General features: G+C 29.3%; 2 protein-coding genes across 5 annotated transcripts in view; one reads left to right on the top strand and one right to left on the bottom strand.

The window, feature by feature from the left end:
• LOC126745607 (uncharacterized) overlaps positions 1–24,267 on the top strand; it is a 295,984-nt gene that overhangs the window by 30,791 nt on the left and 240,926 nt on the right. The window lies entirely within an intron of this gene.
• LOC126745601 (uncharacterized) lies at positions 8,641–9,814 on the bottom strand. The gene is made up of 2 exons (XM_050453537.1): positions 8,968–9,814; positions 8,641–8,916 (listed from the first exon to the last, which is right to left on the bottom strand). Exons 1-2 carry the CDS (start codon positions 9,739–9,741, stop codon positions 8,692–8,694), a joined length of 999 nt encoding a protein of 332 aa, XP_050309494.1. The 5' UTR covers positions 9,742–9,814; the 3' UTR covers positions 8,641–8,691.

Below are 24,267 nucleotides of genomic sequence, written 5' to 3'. Positions count from 1 at the left end.
CTCGTACATATGTATTTGTGTTATATCTAGTCATTATTAATTAACTTATTTACAATGAAAAGCCAGATTTATTTCAAGAGATAGGTTCAGTTTCTGTCTTTATAAGAGCTTATATTTTGTTTTCCATAATTTGTGGATATATATTATTTTATTGCAATTGTATAGATGGTTAAAAAATATATATGTTTAATTTTTTATTTAGGTATGTTTGTTACATATTTCTTATCATGTTTTATACACTTATGGAAACAAAAAAAAGTAGATAATTTTTTTCTGAAACTCCAGAAATTAGGATTTTCAGTTAAAATATGCTTTATACCTGTAAAAATTCTATTTTTGACATAAAAGGTCTTATTAATACCATACCTACAGTTTGGAGTATTTAATTTATATTGTAACTTTTTTATGCATTTTAAAACCCTTTGTTAAATTTATTTTAATTCATCTTAAAATAAAACATTTAAAAGACAATTTAGCTTTGTTTTTTTTTAATTTAAAATTTAGTCCCATATCTATCGGGCCAATTTATAATTCTTGGTAAGTATCTATAGCTAAATATCTTAAATAAGCAATGTCTTGAGAACCAAATTTAAATTAAATAACATTTTAGTTGATGTGTTAATTCTTGATTAAAGTAATGAGGGATGTCTGAGATGCAATATTTTTATTTTTTCTCAACATTTAAAATTAACGATTTTAATTAAATGTGGGTATTTCTAAAATGATAAGCATATTGTTTTTTTTTTAAATAAAATAAAATTCTATTAAAATATATCTCATCACTCGTCAGTTAACGCATCAACTTTGTAATGCAACTGCAAATTACTTGAAATTTAAATATCAGGCAATAGATGAAGCTTAAATTTCCCGCCACACGCCACCCAAGATGGATGCCCCCGTCTTTGTCAACAACGTCAATAAAGCTGTCAACAGAATTTCTGTCTGTTCATTAGGCAACACACATTTCTCTATATTTGTGTTTTGTGCGTTGCTCTACTTTCAACATTTCGTGTTCGGATCGTAGTAGTCGCTGATCGTTTATAATTTTGATAAAGTTAGGATAGTTGTCGCTGTGTTTATTTCTTTTTTGTTATTATAGGATAGTTGGCGTTGCGTTTGTTTTTTTTTCTATTTATATAATCGAATACTGTTTTTAAGTTTTTATTGTTTTTAATAAGTTTTAGGTTATAGAGAATTTCCGAAATAGGTTGCTTTTGTTTCGTTTTTTATTTCGGATTTTATTGTTTTGTCTGATTAAAGGGTATTAAAAAAAGTTAAGAACGTTTTTTCCTTATTCTCATTTTTCGAGTTGTTAATTTGGGAAATAAATATGGAAAGAGAAGTTATTCCTATTTTAGGAGATGGAAATTGTTTATTTCGATCGATTTCTTATTATTTGTATAATAACGATGGACATCATAGGAAAATACGATTAATGGTTGTGGAAAAGGTTAAAAATGAATGGGAGTTTTACCGAAATTTTATTATAGGAGATTTATTTTACAGACTGCCGATCAGAAACGCAGTAGATTACGAAAACTTGCTATCGTTGGATGGTGAATATGCGGGTCATGTTGAATTACACTGCATTGGGCAGTTGTTTTCTAACTATTTATTTAGGGTATATAGGGATGAAAATAATGAAAGTCAAGAGTATGGCTCAGGAAATATTATATGCAATTTGCTTTTTTTTGGCAATCTTGATAGGGGTCATTATAGTGTTTTACGTTTTCGCCCCACATATTTTGCGGAAAATGAAAACACAAGTTTTGTTAAGGAAAGCAATGTTCTTCAACAGTCTAAAAATAATAAACGTAAGCGAAAAAAAACTTTGACTGGTTACAGTGAAAAGTTAACGAAACGGATACAGAACCAATACAATTACCTAAAACAAAAGTGTAGACGTGCTGTATCAAACAACATTTCAAACGTTGTGCCTTCTTTTAGCTTAGGCAATTTGGATACCACATGTGATTACTGTTTTGTACTATTTTTTTCATATGCAACGAACTCCTCTGGATATTTTGGTCTTTGTTGCAGCAATAAAAAGTTTAAACTGGCTGATTTTAAGACTCCTGATGAAATAAAACAGCTCTTTACTAATGATAATGATTTATCAAAAAATTTTAGGACGAATATTCGTCGAAATTTCGGTCAGGATATAAAGGCTAATAAACATCATTTGGAGGTAAAATAATTTTGCTTGGGGGAGACTTTCGACAAGTTTTGCCGGTTGTTCCTCACTCTTCGAGAGAATTGTTCACCATTGTATTAAATTTTCTCCACTGTGGTCGAAATTTAAAATATTTAAATTGTATAAAAACATGCGCGCTAAATCGGAAGAGCAAGACTTTAGTGACTTTCTTCTTAAAATTGGCAATGGTGAATATCCTGCTTCAAGTAATGAGCAAACTGAAAATTCAGTTTTGATTGAATTGCCTTTAAGTATAATAAGCAAACAGGACATCGTGACCGATTTTGGCGTTGGATTTCTAAAAGCTGAAGATGTAATACAAGTCTCCAAATACGCAATTCTTACATCAAAAAACGAACATTGCAATCACATTAATACAAAAGTTTTAGATTTAATACCTGGAATCACAAAAACGTATGTTAGTGTAAATCATTTAGTCACTGAAGAAGAAAACGAAATTCTTCAATTTCCAGTAGAGTTTTTAAATAGTTTGGAATTAAGCGGTTTACCTCCTCATATTTTGACATTAAAGGTGGGTGCCATTATGATGCTATTAAGAAGTTTAAATGTATCTCAAGGCCTATTAAATGGAACCAGATTAATTAAAAGACATGTATGAAAACTGTTTAGATTTGGAAATTATCACAGGAGTTAAAACAGGACAAAGGGTATTAATTCCTAGAATAGATCTTACGCCTTCAGATAGTTCACTGCCATTTAGTTTTAAAAGACGCCAATTCCCCATTCGTCTTGCTTTTTGCATGACTATAAACAAGGCTCAAGGACAAACTCTAGAACGGGTTTATATTTATTTACCGGAACCGGTGTTTAGCTATGGCCAGCCATACGTAGCTATGTCTCACGCCCGACCGTTTGACAATTTAAAAGTATAAATAGTACCCAAGGGCAACATTACTTCAAATGTTGTCTACAAAGAAGTTCTTTGAATTGAAAGACGGGTAATTTTATAGATTACTTTTTTTAACATGCTTTGGCCTGTGTTCTAGCATCGAATTTCGACGGGTTCAAACTAGTAATATTTAATTTCCTTAATAAACCTCAGAAAATCAATAAAAAAATTAACGCAGCTGCCAATATACGTGTTTACTTACGTAGAGCCATCTCTTCGAATCCAAATTATGCCTTTAAAAGAAAAATGTTACTTTTAAAACAAAATAATAATAATAATAATAAATATTTTTTATTTGCAAACTCAACATAACTACATAAAAAAAGAGAAAAAATACACATTTATTATTTTATGCAAATAAAAGGCCGAAAAATCATTACGGTTACTGAATAGTTGACAAATTGAAGTTCACGTATCCTCTATATCAGGTATAATGATTTTGTTAACGCTTGGTTAACTGTGGATAAACACGCGATTTGCTAGTGTATATAATACAAAACGAGTAAGAATATAATAGGAAATTATAAATACAATTGAATTTTTTAGCCCTCCTTATATAAATGGACCTGAAAGACAAATTTCTAAATAATTAAATTGACTACATATCCCTTTAATTTATGCATAAAATTTAAAAAAATTGTCCTTGACTAATCACACATGGCCTTAAAGAGTTCGATGAAACACTAATTTACGCGATTTTTAACCAGGGTTATAATTTGTTTTTTCGTAATTTAGTTTCAAACGTAAAATTGAACAACGGGTTGCATATATTATCGAAACGTACACGGGGATATATACGTGGAAAATTGTTCTATCGGCCAGAAAACGCATTTAAATTGGATTTACGGTTCAATTGTTTTGGCTCAATTCATTATAAACATTTCGTTCAAATTAGTGCGATAAAAATTATGAAATTGAATAATTTTTTAACAGTGTTATTTTTAAAAACAAAGTGCAACTAATCATATAACCGACCGAAATGAAACTCGACCTAAAACTAGCTAATAAAACTCTATATTGGAGAAATTTATGCGTCGGCATGGAGAAATATGAAATTTAAGGGCTCCAGTTATAAAACGATATAGTACGATGAAAGATTAAAGCGAGCAATGCGAATTTCCAAAAGGTTTTTTCCAGTTATCGCGTTTCAGTTGTCAGATATGTCTAGGAAAAGCGGATTTTCTTATCGGTTCTGTCATGTGCAATAACTGGATTAAAGTTCTGACATTTTTCTATTTTTGTGCATAACAGAAAGTTAAGCGATGTATATGAAATGGGATTTTTTTCAAAAATATACGTCAAAATTTTTGCAATAGGGTAAACTGCCCAATGGTTGGCACTTGATCTATCTTTACATCCGATTTTTAGGCCTTTTAGTAATTTTTTTTGTTAATATTTTTTTTTTTTTTTGAAACGATAAAGATATTATTTCCAAAAAATAATACCAGTTTTTCAGTTAAAAATATAACTAGAAAAAGACCCGATTGCCCAAATATTGGCATCGCTGTGTTCTTTCAATTTTTGTGCTTAAAATAAATAAAATAACTTAATTTGAGGAACTCTAAATACGCTCTTAGGGAAAGTTATAGGTATGTATTTTAAATACAAAATAGTATACCAAATCTATTTATATTTATAATAAAATGCTAAATGATAATATACAGGGTGTCCGGAAAAAGGAGGCCAATCCGCCGGCCACATATAGGGTAGATCAAAATAATGCGACTTTTGTTATGCCATTTTTTAATTGGGCGCTCGGTATTCAATATACAGGGCGTCAAAATGAGAAATATAAAATCGTTTTTTTTTTTAAGTAAGTCGAGTGTTCATAAGATAACAAATTAAAATTTGCTGTGAGGAGGTTTTTTGAAACGAGAGATTGAAATCCGTTCACGGATTTGCTATACCTCGCAGAGGGCGCCACCTGCGGTATATTGTATGTGTTAAAAATGCCAAAACTTTTTTGTACACCTGTATAATAAAGTTCTAGTAAAAAATTCTAATTATCCAATCTTTTCTTGTAAAAAAAGTATTCTTAGTAAATGTCGGCCTGAGAATCCGTTTATTAGATATCTTAATTTTAAAATCTAGATACCTTTTAACAAGTTAACAAAATAAACGTAAATTATTGTTTCTAAATTAATGCTAAATTACTTATTATAACAAAATCATAAAATATTCAACCTAAATTATTTATTCAACGTGACCTCCATTTGTTTGTATACACATACGAGCTCTCTTTATTAATGAAAAATATTTGGTTTTAACCTGAAATACTCTCCAGCTGCAAGGATTCTTTCCCTGAAATGATCCTCGTTTAAAATCGGAACCATATACACAAAATCTTTCATACATCCCCAGACTGAAAAATCCAAAGGTGTAAGGTCGGGCGAACGAGGTAGCCACGGAACAGGAGCATCTCGACCCCTACCAATCCAGCGATTAGAAAATACTTGAAGTAAATAGTTTCTAACATTTCTGGCAAAATGAGCCAGAGCACTATCGAGTTGAAACCAAAGATTTTGTCTTAAATTTAGAGGCAAATCATCAAGCAAATCGGGCAGTATTTCTTGTAGAAACAACAAAAATAATTCACCAGTCAAATTACCTGGTAAAATGACAGATCCTAAAAGAAAGTTATCCACAACACCAGCCCACTTGATGATGTGTCTCAACTATGGCCCTAGGATTCTGTTCAACCAATATGATATGAAAATCCACATTTCTATTATTCATTTCACATAACCATCTACAAAAGGCAAGTCTTGCCTCGGGATCGTCGTATAAAAGATCCTGTACTTTTTGAAGATGAATTGGATAAAGTTGTTGACTCCATAAAATATGATGTGTCTCGGTTTTCCTAATATTTCCCACCCGTTCAGCCAAAACCCTAGTAGTAATGTTTGGTGATTCTTCGACAATTCTTCAAATTTCTTCCCCTTGCCCTGATTGCATCGCACGAGATTCGCCGCAATTACCCTTCCGTCTTTCGCTGAAACTTCCAGTCTCCCTTAGGCAGTTAATCAAATTTAAAAAATATTTTATTTTGGGATGAAATCGGTTTGGGTATAGCGTCTAGCGGTTAAACTAGCATTGGAGTAACATTTTCCTAGTTAAGAATTGACAGGTATTTACCGTTTACAATAATATTTAAAACTTGCCAAACATCAAAAACATATCGGCGATTTCGGAAAAGGGTACATTTCTTGGTCTATGAGCCATTATGGTTTTATAAGTTGTAAGAAAACACACCAAATACAAATATGTAATTAAAAAACGTAGATTTATTTTAGGAGTAATTGAGAAGCTTGTAAGAACGTCAGAAGCATTTAAATTTGTTACTTTGACAGTACGTAAAAAGTTCCTGGATCCGGGAGGTCAGCCAATTTGTTTAGAAAGAAGTAGCTAGCTAAGGCCGACATTTACTAAGAATACTTTTTTTACAAGAAAAAATTGGGTAATCAGAATTTTTTACTAGAACTTTATTATACAGGTGTACAAAAAAGTTTTGGTATTTTTAACACATGCAATATACCGCAGGTGGCGCCCTCTGCAAGGTATAGCAAATTCGTGAACGGATTTCAGTTTCTCGGTCCAAAAAACCCCCTCATACCAAATTTTAATTTAATATCTTATGAAACACTCGACTTATTTTAAAAAAAAGATTCTATATTTATCACTTTGACGCTCTGTATATTGAATACCGAGGGCCCATTTAAAAAATGACATAACGAAAATCGCATTATTTTGGTCCACCCTATATGTGGCCGGCGGATTGGCCTCCTTTTTCCGGACACCTTGTATAACAAAAAAAACTTCAAAGAAAAAAAATAATGCTAATTTGACTAGCAAAGTAACGAATTTACTTAGATAAATAACAAAAATTAAAGTTTTTATATAGAAACATAGTAGTAATTACTATAGAGGTTCTCATAAAGTATTTATAATTAATTAAGAAGGTCTATTAAATATAACAATACATTTTTCTTTCTTTTAGATATAGAAAAAGGTTATTATTATACATATATATTGTAAACGGCTATAAAATATAAAGCTATTTATGCTGCTACATTACTGTATTTATGAGGTAATAACAATAGAGAATTAAATAAATTTTTATCGTAAGAGTTTGATTAGAATGCTTGTATATTTCTAAATATATATTGTGCATCAAAAATAATGATCATCTTCTTCTAAAAATTCTTTTTCGGTTGATATATAATTTTTTTAACATTTTTTATCTCGAACCAATTCTAATTTATTGAGAAGGTCTAAAGAATTTCCTGTGTATTTTTGTTGCCTCTTGTATTATTTTTCATGATGTCTTTTACTATTTTTTAGGTCTTTTTTCTTATTATTTGTTCATTATTTATCCTTATTCTTTTAACTTTTATCTGATAAGGTATTATATATTATTTTTTTGTTTTTTATTTCTTTTGCTTTGATTGGCTTTTTGGAAGAAACAATTGTAATTTTTTTTTTTTATTTATTTATTGACCTTGTGCTGAGCACATTTAGTCACGAGTTCCAATTGGAACAACCTCTATAATTAAAAACTAAATCGGACACTCACAACTGACCATGCCAAATCTGGGACTCGAACCTAGAGCCACACGACTGCTAGGCAGGCACATACCAACCGCGCTGCCGGGGTCGGCTATTGTAATTTTCATATCATTAAAGTGCTAAATGTAATTTATTGTCATTTCGTTACGAACTAGCTTGGCATCAGCTAGATAGCAGATATTATCATATTTATCTGTCAATAAAAAATCGTAATTTAGCATAGTATTTGTTATAAACTTAAATTACCTTTAATTTTCTGCAAAAAAAAAACAATAAAAGGAAAGTGCCAATAATAACAAATGTTTGTAATTTCGTAGTCTCAATTACTGAAATTAACACTTATAAATTAAAAAAAAGAAAAAAAATTTATAAGTGTTTTAATGTAATATTTTAAAATACTAGTTATAAATAATGAAACAAACTTATATATATCACAAAAAATCTTCTTAAGTTTAAATAAAAGTTACTAATAACGCGTAACCTGAATAATAACTTAATAAAAAATTAAATTATTAAGTTTTTTAACTACCCTAAAGTTAACACTATTCTTTTTTACAATTTTATTATAGGCATTAAACCTAAGATAAAAACGAATAAAATATATTTTAAAACTATTTGCTTAAACTTTAGAATACACAAATATCTATATTTAATCAGATATAATTTAAAAAAAAAATTCCAAACGTTCCTTATTGTAATTTTTTCTCATACACTTGTTTCAGTATACACGTATCATTTCCTAGTTTCGGCATTGCTAAATCACTAGCTGAATGATTAGTGTATAAGAAATAAGCAAGGTGGCTGCATTTAAAGAAAAATAATTCATAGGCTGAAATATGTTTCAAAAACCTAATAAATTTTAAAAATACTTTTTTTGTGCTAACAATTGGATAGATTGCATTATTATTGGCTAATTGGCATTATTGGCTTGGCCAATGTTTATTTTACACATAAACGTAGAAAACGAGTCTTTAAATAACAATATTTTATTATTTTTATTAAACCTATATGAAATAAGTGTTTATTCATAATTCTCATCGTCCTCGCGTGCCCCAAAATGCCTCCCCAAAAACTTTTCCGCATAATATTTGGCGTTTTCATTAATTTTATTCTTATTATCCTCCACGTCGTTTTTCATAGTTTTTTGCACCTTCTGGAAATCCTGTTCAGCCTTTCCAAGGAAGTCATTAAGGTTCTGCGCCACTTCACTTTTTGAAGGTAAATTGCGGCAACTTTTGGAGTCAGCCTAAAAATGAAAGTAAATATTAAAACTATTTAAATCACAAAAATCGTTTACCTTTTCAGTCTCTTTATTAGCAACCTCCTGAATGCCCACTAAAGTTTTCTTAATTTTTTCCATAGTCTCGCTAATGTCTTTTTGGATTTTTTCGTTTGTGTTTTGAAAGCTGTTTTTTGACTGTTCGCTGAAAGCGAGAATCTCTTCTTCGAAGTACTCCTGAAGTAGCCTTTCTGCTTCGATTTCTTCTTGTGATTTTACCCTCGGATCGTAAAAAATTGTTGCCAGATCTGGTGATAATGAGCTTCGAGTCCTTTGCGCGTTTAAACTTTTTTCTATTAAGTCATCCTTGAGTTTTTTGTTAAAGTTTTCAAATAGTACTGCTGCTGTGGTGGAAAAATTTCCTTTGCTTGAGTGATCCTTGAATAAATTACCGATAAAGTTATTCAGTTTGGCTTTGGTTGTGTCTACTAATTGTTTACTCTCCTCTTTGGAGTTCTTAAGGTCTGTTTGCACGATATCTTTTAAATGTCTCAAATTGACATCCACAGTATCATTGTTATCATCGTCTACACTGGTACGCCTAGAACCGGTGGCACCGGCAAGAAAATCGAACATTTCACTTCCTTTTTCCATGTAATTTTTTTGAACCTGCTTCACGTTATTAGCGGGAGCTTTTTTTACTACATCCACCAAATGTTCATGATCCCTTTTGATGTTTTTTGTGACGGTGTCGATTTTTTTAGCTTGACTTGACGCGGTGGCATTTGCTTCGAGGAAATGGTCACTGATGGCCGATTTAACTTCTTCGACGCTTTTGGTAATTTTGTTCATAGTACTGGAATTTTGTGAAAGTAAAAATGAAAATATTATGTGATAACTCAATTGACAGACTTTGGAGTCCTGTTCTGGAATTAAAAGGTTATATTAGTTTGAAGTAGGGAGGTGTTCAAATGTGGTTTAAATGGAGAAAAAGTATTTTTAGAGTAACTTATAATAAAGGTTAAATGCTGTTTAAATATTTATTTTTCATGAAATTTTATTATTTCTAGTTTTTAGAGCTTATAGCACATTTTATTTTTAACCTGGTATGGTTTCTATACAAAAAAAATATAATTTTATTATGAAAGTAAATTGAAAATGGATGTTAAATTATTTTGATGGTTTGAAATAATTAACATTGTGCTAAAATTCTTTTATAAATAAAAATTTAAAATTAGAGAGATTATAATTAAATAATCCTAAAAAAGCATCTCAGGATTATATTGAAATAAAAAAAGGAAATTGGAGCGTTAGAACTCGATAACATTTTTTAAAGTTTTCTCATATTAATGCGGTTTCTTTAAAAACTGAAATACAAAATTTAATACTACCAGGATTTAAATAAAACATTAAATATGTCTAAAGAAATAGTTCAGGATTGCTTTGAATTAAAAAAAAAAGAAAATTAAAGCAAATATATCAGAATTATGGACCAGAAAACTTAAAAGTTTTTTTTTAAATTATACCGCACCTATACGCCACTACAAAACTCTACAAAACTTAAATAAGAAATATTTTGTTATATAAATTTTTACTATCCCTATAGAAATACTTTAGCAATATTTTAAATAACAAGATAAGAAATTTAGAGCAATAGAGCCTGGGTTATAGAGCAGGAAACCTAACGTCATCTAAAAAAAAAAAATAAAAAATGTATTAATCTAAATAGATATTTAAGTAAAACATCCAAGGTATTTTTAAAAAGATACCTCTGATATATTTAGAAGTAAAAAGTAAGAAAATTGAAGCAATAGGATTAGAGGAGTACATCAGGAAACCTAAAATATTAAAGTTTTGTCACATTAATACTTCATCTACAAAATATACTTTAATAAAAATATATACTTCTGAAATATATCGTATTATTAAAGAAGAATATTAGAGCAACAAGGCCAGTTTTAAATACCAGAAAACTTATGACAACTTTTCTTAATTTTGTTACACTGATACACTGCCTGCAAAAATGGAAACAACAAATTAATGAATAATAATAATAATTATTATTATTACAACAATAATAATAATAAGAAATATATCTCAGGAATATTTTTAAGTAACAAAATATATATAAAGCATTTCAATTAGAGCGATGGACTAGGAAACCTAAAACTATATGTCTAGTTTTGCGCCCTGATATGTCACCTACAAAAGCTGGAATAAAAATTGTATTTTTAAAAAACCTCCTATGAAATTTTAAACAAACATTAAAGAGAATCTAAGAAATAATTTGAAATAACATGAAATTGCCATTGCCATGAATTTTTACTATCACAATGCTAAAAATTGTTAAATGCTCATCTTGATTATGATATGATGAACATCAAACTTTGATCAAGTCTAGCTGCCGAATTGAATGATGAAATGCCTACTAGAGAATGCAAAAGAAATATCTAATTTGAATAATTTACATTGAACAAATACATACAACTGTAAATTTTTTGGATTGAGCAATATATCATGATATAAGAATATGCGTCCTTGCATCCAGATTAGAATTTGCACATCATTTAGCACCACCACGTTATTATTTTTAACCACCTTTTGCCATGAATTGACATGACAATTTGAAGTTTGTCTGGGTAATGAATTCAGTGGCTGAATGTATAAGTGACAGTCTTAAATAGCATTTAAAATTATACTTCAGGGCTTAGAGAAACGAAAAAAACTAATAGATAAAAAAACAATAAAAAAATAAAATAGTAAAACCGAGAAATCTAATAAGTATTTAATAAAATGCCTTTAAAACAAAAAACATTTCACGTAAAATAACACATTTAATGGTGGTTGCAGAAAGAGAACTATACTCCACAAAAAATATTTTTCTTTAATGATCATCCTTATTTGGATCTTGGATAAATATTTTTCAAAAATCAGTTTTTTCGTTCAAATTTCTTGGTAGAATGCGCATTTTTTATTTTAAGCAAAACTGTATAATTTTTTTATTCATTTATATAAAGAAAAATACTAAACCTTATTGCCCACATACCTATGTACGTGATAGGAATTTTTAGAAAATTGTATGAAAGCTCGTAAAAATGAAAAACATCTTGAACTTACAGAGTACATACAAACCTAAAAAAAATCCCATAAATTATGGAATTAAAACTAAATATTAATCATTCCGATCACGTTCGTATAAGTATATAGTAAAAACCTCTCCAGTTTATTAACGAGGAACTTTTATATTCTAACCAAACAATACTGTTTACCTGCAATAGCGGTCTTTTCGATGTTTGTGAGCTTCGCAATTGAGAATAATTGATTAGGCTTATGCCCAAGCGAGTAACTAAAAAGAGAAAATTATTTATTACCCGTTAGAGGTCGCACCAATACAAATTACACCTATTAGAGCTGTGTATAGTAACCGATAAATCCGTAATTATGTATTAGAGTTAAAAGGCTGGATCAATAAGTTTAACTCGGTCTATATATATTGTCTCTTTTCAATATTCTGGAAAATCTAGAAAGTTTTTAGTATTTAATATGCACGCCTGTATACCGAAGTATTTCTACCTTCCACCAACCTTAAATTTAATTTTTATTAGTATTTCAACATGTTGAACCCATAAAGTCTAAATATAGTGAAAACTACTTAGCTTTTATGTTACTTAATCCGCTTTATTATGTCGAAACGGTGCCATTAAAGTAAAAAAATTTTAATTAAACATTTTTTGCCGTGACCCCTGCAAATGTTTCGCGCTAATCCGTCATTTTAATTCGAATATCTGAGAGGGCAAATGTTGTTTTGCGTGTTTATATGGAGTTCTCCTGAGTCATAAATGTTATTTTAGACGTACAAAAGTAACAAAAAAGGTTATTATCAAATCTCTTGCATAAAAGAATACACCTACGTCATAGGAAATAAGGTTATGCACTAATAATATTATGATAAAGTTGTCTCTATAATTTCCGTAGCTCTCATCACGCTCCTAACAGCAGACTTATTTGCTTGTATATATTTTATATTTTCAAGCGTTGAATAGCATCAAGACGTATCGAGGTATATAAATCTAAAGCTTGAGAATGTTCAAGTGTGCAGGATATTTGAGAAAGGCAGGATTATTGTTTAAGATGGGATTTATATAGACATAATGGCATGGTGGATGTTCCTGCGGAAGACAGTGCGGAACCAGATAAAGGATTAGAATTTCACGTTGCTAGCTGAGGTATTGATTTACGGGAAAACTATGTTTTTTATTAAATAAAATAATACCAAATTAATATTAAACTTATATTATTAAATACGGAAATTTATTTATAAAAGTTTTATTTTATTTTTATTGCTTTTGTTTTAATATGGGCGTGTTAATGCACGAATTAAATGAGGCTTTTTAATAATTGATAAGTGGTATACCGTTCATTTAGTTTTTTTTAAATTTTATTTGCAGTTGGTGCTAATACAATGCATAACTTAAATCTAGACATCAAACCGTTCTTCAACAAATATTAAAAAGATATATTTTTAATAAATTCTTGGTATCCATATGTTTTTAAATTTATTCAAACTTTTTAAATTTATTAAATTTTTTACCAATTTTAACAAAAATTGTCTAGTCAGTAATTGTAAACGCAGACACCCCGAGATTAAAACAAAAATATATGTATGCACTATAATATTGCTTACAACTCATTTTAATATTAATTTTTTATAACATTCTCAAAATCTTATATAATCTTATCAATATTTTAACAAAACCGTTATAGTTATTTACATCTTTTATACAGGGTGTGCCAACAAGGTGTACGGCTAAAATAGCGCCTTAACTATACGAGGTAAAGCAAAAACTTCTACAGCAAAGTTGTAGGGTTGACAAAAACCTACGAACTAAAAATATTTTCATGTATACTGGGCGAGTCACAAAAAAGTTACTATAAAATATGATTTTTTTTAAATGATACACCCTGTATAGTATGGTACTAAAATATGAGGCAAAAAGAGTACTTTACTTTGGTATAACGTTTTTAAAATTTCTTTACGGCGTTGCAACGTAATTAATTTTTTTATGTTATTTTTTGTTTTTAGAGGGTTCGTTTAAAAAATCATAATTATCTTAAAAATTATTCTGCATCTATGAAACTTGTACCACAGTTAGTATAGGGTACCTCCTCTAGGCTGACTATGATAATTTGTAATTTTTTAATATAGGGTGTTTTTAAAGAACTTTCAAACTTACTGAAATTAAATACACAATATCTCAAATTTTTCAAATAGAATACTCTGTATATTTTTATCTAATCAAGTTTGTCCCTTAAATACCTTCATTTTTTATTTAATATGTCTTATAGCTAAACCAAGTACTTTTTGAGATATTTTAACTTTTCTATAAAATACTATGTATAAAACGGGTATTCTTTAAGTTTTAGATACATTGGTTTAAATGTCAAATAATAATTGTCAGATTATTAGTTTTATAAAAGCAGTAGACAAGATCAATGTTTTTTTATTTAAAAACCATTTTAGAAATTATTATCAGTGAGTTAGGTAATCGATTTTTAATTTTTATTGTTCATTTTGTAATCAATATGAATTTTCCTCGTAAGAAATTTGTTGATATGATATATGTCCTTGGAGCTGCTGAAAGAAATAGATTTTTGGCCTCTAGAATTTATGCGCAACTTTATCCTGAAAGGAGACATCGCCAAGCACAAGTGTTTCAAAAACTAAAAGAAAGATTTGAGAGAACAGGAAGTGTAATATATGAAATCATGAACGAGTGAAGCCAGTTACAAATGAGGAAAACAGCATGTCAGTAGCTTTAAGTGTCGTTGAAGATCCTCATAAAAGCGTTAGGCAGCTTGCTAAAGAATTACCCTTTAGTGCAACATCAATATCTCGCATGCTCCGAAGCGAAAAATTCCATCCTTACCATATTCAATTGTTGCAGGAATTACTTCCGCAGGATTATGAAAGAAGAATAATGGCTTTCTGTCAGTGGGCGCAAAATAAGATTCGTCAGCCTGAATTTTTTAATTTTGTGCTTTTTTCGGATGAAGACGGATGATAATTTTCATTATTACGACACCAGCAATCCATACTTCACCCGAAAAATTCATCATCAACATAGATGGTCGCTTAATGTTTGGGCAGGAATAATAGGACATTACGTTATTGGACCGCACTTTTTTAATGGACATCTTACAGGTGAAATGTATTTAAACTTTTTACAAAACGATTTTAATGTCCTTCTACAAACGTTGCCCAACCATGTTCGAGATAGGATTTAGTTTCAGTATGACGGCGCTCCAGCTCATTATAGCCATGCTATTAGAAATGTTTTAAATGAGCATCTTAATGACCGGTGGATGGGCCCGCAAGGTCCCCCGATTTGACCAAACTGGATTTTTTTTTGTGGGGATATGTGAATGAAAAAGTCTATCAAACAACTTCTACCACAAGTGAAAATATGAAAAATAAAATTCTGGAGATTTTTTAAACAGTCACGCCAATTATGTTGGAAAAGGTTAATGACTCATTATCAAAAGGGGTAAACGCTTGCGTACAAAATTTAGGAGGTCATATTGAACACAATTTATAATAATTAAAATTGATATTTAAAATTTAAAATTAGTGTAACGATGTACATTTATTTATGCAAAAATACGTAAGTACCTACCTAGTATATGTAATTTAATTTTGCTATTTTTTTAGCAGTTTAGGTGAATAATTGTGTTGATTAATTTTTCAAGTATGTAATAATAATAATAAAAATAATAATTGTAGGAAAAGTAATAATTCTAATTGCAATCTTTATCAAAACTTAAAGAATACTCGTTTTATGCATAGTATTTTACAGAAAAGTTAAAATATCTCAAAAAGTACTTGGTTTAGCTATAGGACATATTAAATAAAAAATGAAGATATTTGAGGGACAAACTTGATTAGATAAAAATATACAGAGTGTTCCATTTGAAAAATTTGAGATATTGCGTATTTAATTTCAGCAAGTTTGAAAGTTCTTTAAAAACACCCTATATTAAAAAATTACAAATTATTATAGTCAGCCTAGAGGAGGTACCCTATACTAACTGTGGTACAAGTTTCATAGATGCAGAATAATTTTTAAGTTAATTATGATTTTTTAAACGGACCCTCTAAAAGGCAAAAAATAACATAAAAAAATTAATTACGTTGCAACGCCGTAAGGAAATTTTAAAAACGTTATACTAAAGTAAAGTATTCTTGTTGCCTCACATTTTAGTACCATATTATACAGGGCGTACCATTTAAAAAAAATCATATTTTATAGTAACTTTTTTGTGACACGCCCAGTATACATGAAAATATTTTCAGTTCGTAGGTTTTTGTCAACCCTACAACTTTGTTGTAGAACTTTTTGCTTTACCTCGTATAGTTAAGGCGCTATCTTAGTCGTACACCTTGTTGGCACACCCTGTATAATGAAGTAAATTATTAAATTATTTAATTGCATTTATGATTGTATTTTTTAAACTTCTTTAATATTCATTAGTTATTTACGCATGTTGCGAAAAAGCATTCGATAAGGTTTCATTTACAATATCGTGTTCAAAATTGTTTAAAGAGTACGGACTGCGTAATAACTTAGTTTATTTTCTTAAAACATATCTTTGAGATCGTAAGCTTAAGGGATTTTAAATTGTTTGCTTTTAACATACATGTGGAGTAAAGGATCTATTTTATGGCCACTGCTGTTACTACTCTATATAAATAGTATAACCACAGTTATAAAAATGCTCCCTTCTTACTGTATGCGGATGACCTAAAAATTTGTTTTTTGACCTAAAAAGCATTGACGTCTCTCTTATTTTACAAAATGATATAGAAAATTTTTTATATTAAATACATAGTATATTATTATGTTATTTACATACATTGGTGTAAAGATGTCTTGCATTTTATTGTGGGAAGAACAATAACCTTTATAGTTTCACTTTTCTGCTACATATAGACTTCTATACTACTATTAAAGTTATGCATCCGTCCTAAAGAAAGAATCCTTCTTTTAAAACTCCACTTCGGCCAACTTCCTTTTTAAACAATAATCCCGACTTCCAAAAAATATCCGACATGTCGATATTGCAATTTATGCCGCAATATATTCTACCGAAGAAGTAGAACACTGTAGGAAGTAGAAGGAGAAACAAAACGAGTGAGAGAGCCCGAAAGCCATCCATCCATACATACTCGCACGGGAATAACCGAGAAGCCAGATGCACACTTTGAAATAGAAAAAGACCGTAATGCGTCCACTAAATAACTTAAAATAAGACATTTGAAATGCCGGTTGTCTGAATGCGGAGGAAGGCAGAGGGTCGTAAATCAGGAGGCGCCGTTGCCGTGTCTCCCTGCATATTTTAGGGACGTAATGGTCGTGGGTGCGAGAGAGAGGATCCCTCGGGAAGTTAGTTGGAGATAACGTGTGTCCACACTACAGCGAAATTGTTTTTATTTTAAAGGATATTTGCATGGTGTGGGTTAAACGCGAATACTTTTAAGTTAAATTTATTAAATATTTCATGAAGCGGTACTAACTAAATATTGTATAATATCTAAAAAGAATAAGACACGCTGTATTATTCAAAGTAAAAATTGTTTAAACTTCACGCACTTACAGCAGTGGCGATAAATATAGCAACCTTTAAACATATTAAATAATAACAACCATTTGAATCAGATTAACACCTGATTCATAGTGAAAAAACATTTTATTAAAATATTTGGCTGAACAAGAATTTAGCAACTTAAACTTTTTTATTTTTTTTTTAAACAAAATAAACCCTAAGTAACTTAAAACTAATAATTCCTGTATAGTACCCCTTCTACCTAATAACTTTCGCACACCTTCGTGGCATTTGGAGGTAATTAATTTTTGATTATTGGCCATATCTATATTCTTCCAGGCACTTTAAAGTTCGGAAAAAAGTTCGTTGATGTTGGAGTAGGTTTTATGCCTTATTTTACGATTTAAATAATTTCAGAGAAGGCCACAGATTTTAGTATAGCTTGATCATTCAGTGATTTAATTTAGTAAAGTTTGGAATTATGTTTTGGGTCATTATCTTGTTGAAAAATATTTCTTAAAGGCATTACTTTATAGAGATATGGCACCAATTTGTCATTTATAAGTCACATACAAGCTTAGTATTTCCTCTCTAAATATTCAGTCCTTAAGACATAAAACTAATGATTTATTTCTTTTACTAGAAGAGCTTCATTTTCCAGAAATCGTTGCCATAACTGAACATTGGTTGCATGTTGGTGAGCCTGTGATGGTGGATAATTACACTACAGTTGCCAGATTTGATAGAACAAATCTAACTCATGGAGGTACTGTGATATTATCTACTAGCAACGACTTTTCGATGGTAACCAAGTTCGATAATTTAGTTTCTGAAAAAATATTTGAATTTTCCATTGTCTACAATAATAATTTTGATCTTTACGTTGTTTGTATTTACAGAGCACCTAATGCTGACGTAAATGTTTTTTTCCAAAAATTACTAAGCTTGCTTGAGTCTCTGTCGTTAAAAAGCAAACTCATTTTATGTGGCGACCTAAATATTGATTTTTCCTGTGTGTGTGCTGCTCAAGAATCTCTCCAGTCCATTTTCGACTCTTTTGGTTTAATCATGCACATTAAATCACCTACCAGAATAATTAAAACCAGCTCTAGTACAATAGATTATGTCGTATCTTCTTTTGAGCCAGATTTCGTCGATTGTACTGTCTTAAGCCCAGGTTTCTCAGACCATGAAGCAATGTTAACAAAGTTTTCCATAACTAAATCTAAAAGTAAAAATGTTCCACGCAAATTAGGCCGTACTTTCTCGGATAAATTTTTTTTACATTTTAGGCACCTTTGTCAATCAACTGACTGGAATATTCTCTCTGACGACGTTGATTCAGAATTCTCTATATTTGTAAAAACGCTATCTAGTCTTTCTCACAAGTCCTTTCCTTTGAGACCTCTTAAAAAGAAGCAACATAACTCCTGGTCTACCCAAGGCTTGCGTACATCTGCTAAGAACATGCGCTTATTATCTCATCTTATGATATTTTCAGACAGCGCTTTTTTTCATGAGTACGTAAGACTTTACAAAAAGCCGCCAAGGATATTTACTATAATAGGAGACTGGCTAAATCTAAAAATGTGGCTAAGGAAACATGGTCGATTGTTAATGCTTTGAGAAATAATTTGTAAAAATAATTTGAATGGTTTAAGTCGTATCTCAGTAACAGAAGTCAAGCTGTGAGAATTGATTCGACTATGTCTTCTTGCAAGCCAATACAAAGTGGAGTGCCTCAAGGTTCCGTACTTTTACCTGGAGTAATCCGGATATTTCTACACTTCATAGAACCGCATCAAGTGATTTAACTACTATCAAATCATGGTGCGACTCTAATCTCCTTTGTCTCAACATTTCCAAAACTAAAATGTTGTCCTATAAAAATACCTTGCAATCTTTTGTACTTGGTAATGCAACAATTGACGAAGTTGATTCTGTAAAGTTTTTAGGGCTAACTGTTAACAACTCGTTAAAATGGGACACGCATATTGACTTTTTATCAAGAAAATTAAGTTCCGCTTGTTTTGCGTTAAGATCAATTTCTAAGGAGCTTAGCCTGCCTACTTCTAGAACAATTTATTTTGCCCTTTTTGAATCGCACCTTCGATACGCCCCTCCTTCCTGGGGTACATGTAGCGCAACTCAATTTGACCGTATTTTTAGACTACAAAAGAGAGCTTTACGTTATACACTGAGACTTAAATACAGAAGTCATTGCCAGCATTTCTTCAAAAAATTTCAAATATTAACTTTTCCATCTTTATTCATATTTGCGTCCCTTTGTCTAATATGCAAACACGGTTCAGCATCTGATAGGCCTTCCCATAGTTATCTACTTAGAAGCACGGAACATGATCTATACCTGTCTACCCCACATTCAGAGTTGGTCAAAAGCTGCATATTATATAATGCAAAAAAATGCACAATCATCTGCCATTGGAAATTAAATCCATCACATCTTTTTTTGCATTTCGTAAAGCATTAAAAGCATTCTTACTGGAGAGAGCTTTTTACACAGTTAACGATTTTTTTTTTGTAATCATTGATTTGAAATTTCGCACTAGCTGATTATGTATTTTTACTATCTGTACATGTTTAGGTATACTGCTTTTTGTAGCTATTTTAGGATTTTTTATAATTTTTTACTTTTTTAAACATTTTTTACATTTTTTTTTAACGTAGAGAGATTTTTTAATGATCTTTTTTTTGACATTGTATACATTAAATTGTATATTTTGTAATAATATTTTTGACTACTTACAATTTTTAAATTGTATTAATCTGTATATATTGTAGATAATCTATTCTATTTAGTTATTTATTTTTTTTTTAATTTTGTTTTGTTTTTCTTTTTTTTAATTGTGTTTTGTTTGTATTTTTGTGTCTTTTTTGTTTTACAGCTTTGTCTACAAATTGTAACAATTTCTTGACAATAAAGCATTGATTGATTGATTTAAGCCAACTCTATAAAAGGGCTTATTCTGCTTGGAGAATATTAGTCTAATTTTACTCCATCTTTCACTAGTAGCTGCAATGGAATTATTACCATTGTCTTCGTTTTCTTAATTTTGATCTTCTCTTTATTCCATATTGTGAGCATGCTCTTTAAATCCATGCTTTAACCAAATAGGCGATCTATGGTCTATTTGGCTATTACTATGTTAAATTTAGTAAATAATTATTTAAAAATTTCTTTCTGTTAATTATAACTACGATATTTCATAAATTTGTTTGTTAAATATTCATTAAGATATTTTTATTTAAATATGAAAATTTGGTGTTTAAAGGCTTTCCTATAATAAATACAAATTAAAATAACAATATTTAATTAATTAAACAATTGTTTATTACAACTAGCTCTGTATATATAAAATTAATTAATGTACAAGTCAATATCCAAATAATATACGATAAAGTCCAAATATTCTATATTTAAAATTGATGAATTTCTTACTATAGCTTAAATGTAATTAATTATTTATTAATTTTTTTTATTCTTTTTTCAGAAAATTATATTAAATATTGTAAATATGTATTGTTTTGTTACTTTTTAAATTTAAAATAAACAATCAATTTAAAATAATTAACTATAATTTCACCATTTTTAAACGGTTTCTAAATTCCAAAATTTATCTTCTCTAATTGTAACTCTAAATAATTAATTAGTTATAGAACCCTAATTTTATACTCTACATTGAATTACAGATTTAAAAAATTTAATTATTTTAAAACGTTTTCTAGTGGTTCATATTTTTTATTTAAACCGGATATCTAGTAGTAGTATAAGTAGCTCTAAGCCATTAATTAATTTAAAAAAATACCTGTACATGCAAAAAAATAGCTTCAAGATTTTCTTCATTGATTTATAATTTTGTCATTGCAGCAAACAACTTATTAATTATTAATATTTATTTAGATAAAATCTGTTAATTTTAATTATGCCGACATTAAGTCACAATTTAACGAAAAACATGTAAAATAATAATAACAATCCAAATTAATGGATTTATTGACTGCATAACAAAAATAAATACTGCTAATTTGTAGTTATACGTTAAATATGATTAAATTTGAAAATGTGTATCGACGCCAACGATGGGCCAATTAAATTTTAAATAAATTATCAATCTGGACTTTTATACCGGACCTAATTTAATGTCGAACTCGCGAAACAAGATAATAAATCAAGTTAATTAAAAACAATCCATATCTGGCCCACTCTTCGGGGTTGTTGGAAACAAAGGGTCCAAATTAAGCGCCAAACAAAAAAACATTTTAAATTAAAATGAAAAACATCTCACCGCGGAATTTCATGATTTATGAACAGACCACCAGTAGTAATATGACAGGTACAAAAATATATTATTTAATAGCAACCCTCAGGCATGTTTTAATTTAAATGGAATAAAATTCATTTTTTTTTCTACCAATAAATTATTTATAAAGTGATATTCGACGTTGTGAACTAAAAACGTTAAAAGGTTGATGAGTTTTTTCGAAGTGAAAGGCTTATTTAAATTCCTAATTTTAAAATATTAAATAAAAATTGTTTATCGGTTTTGATTGATTTTCGTTGGCCACAGGTTCGGTTTATTTAATTTTTATATATTTAGAAAAAAGTTGGGAGTTTATATTTTATTTAGAATGTTTTTTTACCCGTAGAAAAACCAACAAACTCTCGATAATTAATACGTGATTTTATTTAAATGGGGGTTTTTCTTGTAATTTAATTAACTCATTTTATGTGTTTTTCTTTCGGGTAGGTTTACAGAAATTAAAATAATATTTTTTTTTTATTAATATTCAAATTAAACGAATAATTATAAATTAAATTTGTATTTAAAGTAAAATAATTCTTCAATATTTACTTAAATAATTGAAAATAATTATTATTTAAATCACTTTAGGGTATGCATTTTAAACAAAAAAATTATCTTTATAAAGTTGATATCTGCTCAGAAATTATTGGTCCAATTTTACTATAGTTGCCACTAGTAGCTAAAACACACTTTAAAATATATTTAACTGAAACACAAAATAATATATTAATTTCTTATTGACATTTTACAGTAATATTCACTGTTCATTAGCTAGTTGACCGATTTTACTCTAGTTTCCACTAGTTGATAGAAAAAATATAAAATTAGAATAAAAGAAATAAAGCACAAAACTAATTTAAGAAAGATATTTTTAAGATAGGGTAAAATGAAAATCCTGCAGTCTCCGTCCACAAACATTTAGTTATTTAAAATTCCCAACATGTTTCAGACACAGTGTTCATCATCAGGAGATACTAAACGGAAAGAGTTCTGAAAAAAATAAATAGAGGGCTTTTTAACATGGAATCAAATCCTGGGGCGTATATCTGATATCAATTTTAAATCTTTGTAAGTGTACCTTATAATATTAATTTTTTAGGTTTTTTTTGTGTCTGTTTGTTTTTTGTTCAGAACTATTTCCTTTTAGTATCCCCTGATGATGGATACCACTGTATCCGAAACATGTCAGGAATCTTAAAAATTTAAACGTTTAATTAATAAGTGGAGGGAGACTGCAGGATTTTCATTTTACCGTAATCTACGACTCCACTGCAAGTATGTAGTGTTTCTTCACTATTTTATAAATATATATTTTTTAAATTTTATTAACTAAATTTAGCGCTGTTATACAATAATCAAGCTGCTGAGAATGTAATTTTTTTAATAAAAACGAACTCTATAAAAGTGTTTATTGCTCGGATAATATTAGTCTAATTTTACTCCAGCATCCACTAGTAGCTGCAATGGAATTTTTCGGTTTTTTATGTCTTCATTCCATAGTGTGAGCATCCGGTTTGAATTCTATCAATAATATTCTGCAGCTCAACGTCTATATCCTATTAATTAAAATATATAACACATTAAGACATTTACTTTAAAAAAGTATTTTTTAAGTGAAACCATAATACAGTTTGGCCCAAATTGGGTATACATGTATTGGTATCTTGGAAACTATAAGAGATAGAAAATTGGTTAAATAGGGAAAGTTGTAAAGCATTTAGTTACCAATTTAGTGCCGCTTTCAGAACGATTTTATCTTTTTCCGACTTTGAAATATTTGGAAAAAATCAAAAAGTTGCATTATGGAAAAAGGACTGTATTTTTTTTTATTTCAACGTATTTTTAAAATCTGTAAAAACATTATTAGGACAACTTTTTAAGGACGTATACCTGAATTCAGTTTTTGTTTTTGACGTTTCGGTTCTGACTTTCCATCCTCAACTTCTTTTTTTCTTATGGCGGCTATTTTGTTTTTTTGTTGAATTAAAAGATCTTTTTCTTCCCTTTAAAATGATGAAAATATTTTGTGTTTAAGTCAAAAAATTAGATAGTTTATTTTTCGCTGAGTTGGCCATTACTTTTATTGGCATTTTGTCATACACACAATTTTTATTAACTTACCAACTTGCTAACTTATACTTTTACGTGATTTCTAACTAAAACAATTAACTACTTGTAACAATAATATTAAATTAAACTATTCAAAATGACGGCCATTTTTGTTAAAACATTTTTCACATTTCTTTAAAACACTTCTAGTTACCTTATGCAGGGTGTTTCTATTTATATTATTTAAGATATTCCGAACCCTATCCTCTAGTTGTTCGAGTGTCGTAGGAGGTTCAAATTCGTAAACTTCATTTTAAACATATTCCTAAAGATAAAAATCCAAGGGTGTAATATCTGGAGACCTAGCTGGTTAATTTACAGCACCACGGTTTGCGATAAGTTT

The sequence above is a fragment of the Anthonomus grandis genome, chromosome 1 (assembly GCF_022605725.1).
Source record: "Anthonomus grandis grandis chromosome 1, icAntGran1.3, whole genome shotgun sequence".
Classification (NCBI taxonomy): Eukaryota; Metazoa; Arthropoda; class Insecta; order Coleoptera; family Curculionidae; genus Anthonomus; species Anthonomus grandis.
The sequence above is the reverse complement of the archived record's forward strand: the minus strand, read 5'-3'. Positions and strand labels throughout refer to the sequence as shown.